The sequence below is a fragment of the Penaeus japonicus genome, unplaced genomic scaffold (genome assembly GCF_977035675.1).
Source record: "Penaeus japonicus unplaced genomic scaffold, GWHDUDI00000001_assembly GWHDUDI00000030, whole genome shotgun sequence".
Taxonomy (NCBI): Eukaryota; Metazoa; Arthropoda; class Malacostraca; order Decapoda; family Penaeidae; genus Penaeus; species Penaeus japonicus.
In genome coordinates this window covers 16,395,893-16,403,392 of record NW_028234432.1, presented here as the reverse complement: position 1 = coordinate 16,403,392, position 7,500 = coordinate 16,395,893, and the positions used below count along the sequence as shown (strand labels likewise).

Genomic DNA, 7,500 nt, shown 5'->3' with positions numbered 1-7,500 from the left:
GCACATACACATACATTACATACTCATACATGCATGCATGCACACTCACACACATTCACACTCACACTCTCTCACACTCACACTCACACTCATACTCATACTCATACTCATACTCATACTCACACTCACACTCACACTCACACTCACACTCACACTCACACTCACACTCACACTCACTCTCACTCTCACTCTCACTCTCACTCTCACTCTCACTCTCACTCACACTCATTCACACACTCACCCTCCTCCCACACACACACTCACCCCCCCTCCCACACACACTCACCCCCCCCCTCCCACACACACTCACCCCCCCTCCCATACACACTTAGCCCCCCCCCCTCCCACACACACTCAGCCACCCCCTACCACACACGCACCCCCCCCCCTCCCACACACACTCACCTCCCCCTCCCACACACACTCCCCCCTCCCCCTCCCATACACACTCCCCCCCCCCTCCCACACACACTCACCCCCTCTCCCACACTCACTCACCCCCCTCCCCACACTCACTCACCCCCCTCCCCACACTCACTCACCCCCCTCCCCACACTCACTCACCCCCCCTCCCACACTCACTCACCCCCCCTCCCACACTCACACCCCCCCCCCCCCACACTCCCTCCCCCCCCCTCCCACACTCACTCACCCCCCCTCCCACACTCACTCACCCCCCCTCCCACACTCACTCACCCCCCCTCCCACACTCACTCACCCCCCCTCCCACACTCACTCACCCCCCCTCCCATACTCACTCACCCCCCCTCCCATACTCACTCACCCCCCCTCCCATACTCACTCACCCCCCTCCCACACTCACTCACACCCCCTCCCACACTCATTCACACACCCTCCCACACTCACTCACACCCCCTTCCACACTCACTCACACCCCCTCCCATGCACACTCACCCCCCCCCCCACACACACACTCACCCCCCCTCCCACACACACTCACTCCCCCTCCCACTCACACTCACACTCACACTCACACTCACACTCACACACACACACACACACACACACACACACACACACACACACACACACACACACACACTCACACACACACACACACACACACACACACACACACACACACACACACACACACACACACACACACACACACACACACACACTCACTCTTACACTCACACACTCACAAATGCACCTTCCAATTTGGTGGATCTCTAACTCTGTTGAAGTTCATCATGCTGTTGCATTCTTCCATCGAGGATTCGGTGTTGCTCATCCAAGAGTTGTCCCCTTGTCTCCATGGCACAAACATCTCATTGTCAGTGCCCTTGCTAGAGGACAGATCTAAGGGGGGAGGATGTTTGGCAAAAGAGGGTGGGGGTGTGAAGACCCATTGGATGGTGAGTAGCTTGTCAGGTGATAGGCAGTTTGTTGGCAACCATCAAGGGTGATAAATAAGGGTTATCTTCATTTTCTACAATGAGAGCAGCAACATGAATAGCAGAAAGGCAGAGAGTGAGATGTCAAGAGGATCCATGATCAGACCAAGGCAGAGAGAGCTGAAGGGCTTCAATTTTTTCTCACAAGTTCAAGGATGGAGTAAGCAAGAGAGGCTAAATGTAATGATAGAAACATCAGGTGAGGTTTCACTTAAAAAAAACTTTCAGATTCTGTAAAGATACATTTAAAAATAATTATGTATCATTATCAATTAAATTAAAAATTTACTTTGATAATAACATGAAGAAATCACTTAGAGGAGGGTGCATGTTTAATATGGACACCAGTTTCTGAGCCCAGATATAGACTGCATATATACATACACCTTGCTGTCAGTGGGTTAAAAAGGCATCCATGATTCAGAACTCACATGCAGAAGAGATAATGATGTTTTGAAAAGATGTTTATCAAGATTCATTGAAAAGAAATTGTGTTAAGATTCTTTGAATACAAGTTCTATTAAAAAAAAGATGGGAACATTGGTTTACCTAGCATATGAGTCACTACTCCAAAAGAAAAAAGTTGACCATTGTTGGCTTTTTGGAATAATTAGATGTGTCTCCATATATTCTGGTATTGCTCTGGTTGCTGTTCTATCTGGCAGCTTATTAGTGACATCCAAGTCCAAATGTATTGTGTTTTCCTCCAACATTTGATGAAATCTGATTTTTTTTGAGTTGCTTGACTCTAAACCACAAGTATATATTTGCATATCTAAGTTACCTTCTCAGATGCAGGAAAAGATGAATCAATTATTTTTTCTTTCAAAATGTATGCAGATGATAATGGTAAAAATAATTTTACAATAGCTGATATATTTGTTAACAGTCTTTGGTTTTAAGTGTTATGATATTTCCACCACAAAAAGTAATAGTGTATGATTCAGAGGCTTTGGGCTGTGAAAGTGTGATTTAGCAACAGAATAATTGTGAATGATTACTCAGGAAGTAATTTTTCTAGGCTAAAAAATTTATAATTGAATAATATGATATTTTGAATTACAGATGATATTTATCTCGTTACAGACACTTTTATGATATGTGACCTTCCTTTTTTCTTCTCCACAGACACACACCCCGGTCTCAAAATGTCGGTACTTTTTAATGGGGCTGGCAACAACCCTCTTTGCTACTGCAGTTGCCTTAGCTGTCTTCCAGGTATGGTATCCAGATAGGCCTACAAACTCATACAAGTGCACACACGCATGTACACTCAGAATTTTACCATCAACAACATTGACCACAACCATGTGTCAGCAACTTTAACTTTAACTTTAAATTTAAATTTAAATTTAAATTTAAATTTAACTGTAACTGTAACTGTAACTGTAACTTTAACTTTAACTTTATTATCACCACATTGCATTGCATCACATCAACATCAACATCAACAACCCAGCAACCCAGCAGCCCAGCAGCCCAAAACCCTACCGACACATCCCCACAACCACCCAGATTCACACACCCTCAAATATCTAAATATGTATTTTTTATTGATTGTATTTGTAATTTTAGACAATGTGCAATCTTTTCTTGATGTCATTTTGTTCAGTATCTTTCTCTTGTCATGGGTAAGAAAAGATACTTATATTCCTTATGTCTTTATTGTCTGTATCATCCTCATACTCACAATGAAGCACTCTTTATAATGCTACATCCTCCCTTCAACAGGCGACAAGTGACCCATTCCTCCTCAAGCGTCCTAAGATTGCCGCAGACCAGCAGGTATGTCAAAATCATAAACGTTATGATAACTATATTGAAACCAGATTATTGACTAATACTTCATAATATATAAATTTCGAACAATATGGGAATTCAAGGAAGATAGTTGCATTCCTAGTTGATCTTTTTGATGGTTGAAAGATGTAGGGCCAAATCCATGGTATGCCCCACCCCCAAAAAAATTAATGACCCTCTTAGGTGGTGTCCCCCTTATAAGGAGATGCCTTAGACATAGGAGCCCTAAATATTTTTCACACCTTGAAGCCTTCACACCTACATAAGTTCATTTTAGTAATAGATAGACTACAATCAAGCTACTGTGCTTGCCTAGGTCCGATGCTCACATTGCATCCTATCAACAGGAGCAACCCCTGACAGCAAATTCTGGGGTATCCCTGTCCTGTCACAAATCTGTGACCTCTTTTATAGCACCTCTTTTAGCAAAGACAAAAAATTTGAAAGAATGTCAGCTTTATATGTCCCCTAGGGCCAACTCATCAGTTATACACTCACAACGTTTGTTACGAACTCCCTTCTCTCACCCAGTATCTTAATTCATCTTCCAGATTCCCATTCCTTGACATATGTAACACAAGGATCTTAAAAACTGTCCACTTCTTTCAATACCTTCCCATTTAGTCTTTCTTGTAGTCTAATTCATTCTTGCCTCTATAATTTCTAAACCTCAATTAAAATATATTAACCCATTGCGTATGGGTGTCATGACATACATGTTGGCACCGATTAGGCCTAAGAGACGGGTGTCAATGCATACATGACGCGACATCGGGATCTGCACGCAGTTGAAGCGCGCACACAGTCATGAAGCATTATGGCTGTACAGCGCTAGCTCTAGAGCTACAGGGTTCCAAAGTCAGCCTAAACTTGCATTTTATGATGTATTTATGAAAAAATATTATTTGGGCTAGTCTGCGCTACCCGGAGTGCAGAGAAAACCCTTTCCCTGTCCCTCTAATTTTTAGCCGGTGCCACTAGTGGCATAGACCGCCTGCCTTAGCCACCAGTTAGGTTGTTAGGTTCTGCAAAGTACATTATTTTTTCATTGACTACCACTGTCACTCCTTTTCCTCCTGTACTACATGTATGTTTGTTCAATTCTGTCTCCAAACCAGCACTTAACAGCCTTTTTTTTTACGGACACTTCATTTTTATCATCAGTCCACCCATCACAACTTTTTCTTCTTACACTACACTTCTCTAGCACACCTCCCTAAAGTGTTCCCTTCTGCTTCCTCCTGGCTCCCTTCTAAACAGTACATTCAACAGTCTTCTCCCTACTACCTTCCTTGTTACCAACACATAATCCATGAGTATTTTTCCTTTCATCCACTATCACCCTTGTCTACCTACAAATATCTTTGTTTTCACCCATTCACGACGGGGCGATTCCGGCTCTGAATGGTCAGAATGCCGGGGTTGTTTTCGAACGCATAAGCCTAACGCCTCGGGATTCTCAGGCCCACTAGCCACGAGCCTGGGCTGTCTGCTCGCTCACCCTGAGTGCCGGCCTTAACCAAATATAGCTGGCGTCTGACCCAAAAACCATGAAACGTTTCAGCACGTCATCCAGCGCGAATGGGTTAACGTTTTTCCTACCATTATCTATGTTCACCACTGTCATTTTTACCAGATGCCTCATATTTCCCTCTTACTCCTGTCTTGCACCCTGACTTTTAGATTCCTTATCATCACAATTTTGACATTGTCCCCAAAACTATTGACAGTCATGCAATAACTTCCAAAACTCATACCAAAACATTCTGCGTGCTGCGCCCTTTTCTATCTTGCATTTTTGAAAGAACCAATGCAGAATAGGAGATTCCCTTTCATATGACCACCAATAACCCCTATGGCACAGGGATTCTTCTCTTGGCTTGTCTCTTAAGTCTTGGCCTAGCCAGAGATGTCCATAAGGCTGTGCTTTTACATTTATGTTAATCCACATGTCACTGATGGACTCTTAACCCATTGGACACAGTTTTAAATAAATATTTGTGCAGTAGGAAGGCTGGATTACATTGTCTGCCATCCGCATCAATGACTGACTCTGCCTTTGCAGCAAATCATGCCATCCGCTGTTAATGGGTTAATGACAGATGGCATGAATGCTATTTCAAGGCTTTGTCTGGCAATCTTGCTGGGTGATTGGGCATGTACTGGCTGTTGTTAGGCCTGTGTATTTCAAAATACCCCAGTTGAGTAAAAACTGCCCTGTCATTAATGGGTTGATTACTCAGTTTATGCATTGAGAGTACCACCAAGTGGTTCCTGCACTGCAGTTTTGGATATACAGCAAATTTATTATAAGGTATCACTTTCTCTGCTTCTCAGGTTGGGGCTGGTGATCACTACCTAGTTATTTCTTGATGGATAAGTTAAACAGTTTACTGCAACAGATATTGTACAGAAATATTAACCCATTCACGACGGGGCTATTTCGGCTCTAAATGGTCAAAATGCCGGGGTATTCGAACGCATGAGCCTGATGTCTCAGGATTCTTGGGTGCACTAGCCACGAGTGAGCGCTGTACGCCTGATCACCTGGCATGCTGGCCTTGACTAAATATCTCGTCGCCGGCGTCTGACCCAAAAACCACTGAACATGATTGCAAGTCAACTGGTGCGAATGGGTTAAGGGTTCAGTATTTTATTAAGCAGTCTTCAAAGTATCAAATATTTAAACTTGTTTCATGAAATTGCTTATTCTCATTCATCACTCGGTTACTTAACAAGATCTCTCCCCAAAAATTCACAGCCTTAAAGATGAACATTCCTTAGGCACAGAAGGAATTTTGTGGTCTTTATTAGTATTTGGAATGGGTGTGGAAAGAGTTGTATGCAAGGCCCATCATGAGTGCTGGCTATAGGTTTAGAAGGAATTCAGTACAGGTAGACAGATGCTTTTAGACCTCTCAAATAGATTAGTGTCAACAGTCATGGTACCAGAGACACAAGACAGGAGTTTATTTTTAATTTTTAAACATTTTATGAACTCATTTTTGGACATTTATCAAAAGTTGGATATGTTTACTTAATTTTGTATGAAAAAGAATGTATGAATTAACCAAATAAGATTGAAAGGATTTTTGAATGTATACAAATACATTATCAAGGCAGAGGCAGGAGTTGTTAGGAGTTATTTTATTACCTACTACATTCATATATATTTCCAGGGTCTTCAAGATCCCCTTGAAGATAAGGGTGTTATTGTGGCCTCTGGAGCAGTGCGCACAACCTGGCCAGATCCTCCCCCTCATGACCAGGTGGCTAAAGTGGCCCGCTACATTGTGCACACCTCAGGTAAGCTGATGTAGAGCTTTCCAGTCTCTCATATTTTCCTTATTTCTCTCTTTCTCTTGCTTGCTCTTTACTGAATTTTCCTTTTTTCTCACTCCTTTCTCTCTTTATTGAATTTTCCTTTCACTTCTTCCTCTCCTAATCTTCCTTTATCTTTCGATGGTTTCTTTTCTTTCCTCCATTTCTCTTCCATGTCTTTTCTTTCTAACTTTCTTTTATTCCTCTTTTCTTTCAACTTTCTTTTTTGTTTTTTCTTTTTTCTTTTGTTCATTTTTAACTTTCTCTCTTTTTGGTTTCTTTTTTAGCTGATCTCTTTTCCACTTCTTTCTTTCTCTTTTATATTCTTCCTCTTTCTTTATCTTTTCATTCCTGTCATTCTTCATTTTTGTCTGCCAAGTTCAAGCGTCATGTTCATGCTGTATTTTAAATTAATTTTTGCAATCATTTTTCTGATACGTCTTAGATTATGAGGATGATTCTTTATAACCCTTTTGGAATGAGGTGTATATTAACCCATTGGTCGCAGTTTTAATAAAATATGTATACAGTCATGTGGCGGGTTTATGTTATTTGGCATGGTGCCATTCGTGTTTACAACCAACTCTGCCTTGAAAGCAAATCATGCCATCCGCTATCAATGGGTTAAGATGTACCGCCTAGGGTGGGCATCCTAAGATGTTCTATGTGTTTTTCTATTATTATTTAGATTTATGGTATGATATATGGGGGTATATATGGTATGAGAACACCATGATACGAATTTGAATTCGATACGATTCCCTAGTTGCACAACCGAAGGAAGAGATTGCTTGTAAATTCAACAAAGAAAAAAAAAATTTGATTTCTTAAACAGAAAGATATAATTATTATTATTGTTATTGTTATTATTATTGTTGTTATCATTATTGTTGTTATCATTATTATTATTATTATTATTGTTATTGCTATTGTTGTTATTATTATTGTCGTCATCGTC

At 41.6% G+C, this 7,500-nt stretch overlaps 1 protein-coding gene across 1 annotated transcript in view; it reads left to right on the top strand.

Moving 5' to 3' along the window:
* Nucleotides 1-7,500, top strand: part of CREG (Cellular Repressor of E1A-stimulated Genes) — a 16,510-nt gene that overhangs the window by 1,045 nt on the left and 7,965 nt on the right. The window contains exons 2-4 of the mRNA XM_043027294.2: nucleotides 2,550-2,639; nucleotides 3,153-3,206; nucleotides 6,401-6,527. Of these exons, the coding sequence (XP_042883228.1) occupies nucleotides 2,550-2,639; nucleotides 3,153-3,206; nucleotides 6,401-6,527 (271 nt within the window). The remainder of the gene's footprint in view (nucleotides 1-2,549; nucleotides 2,640-3,152; nucleotides 3,207-6,400; nucleotides 6,528-7,500) is intronic.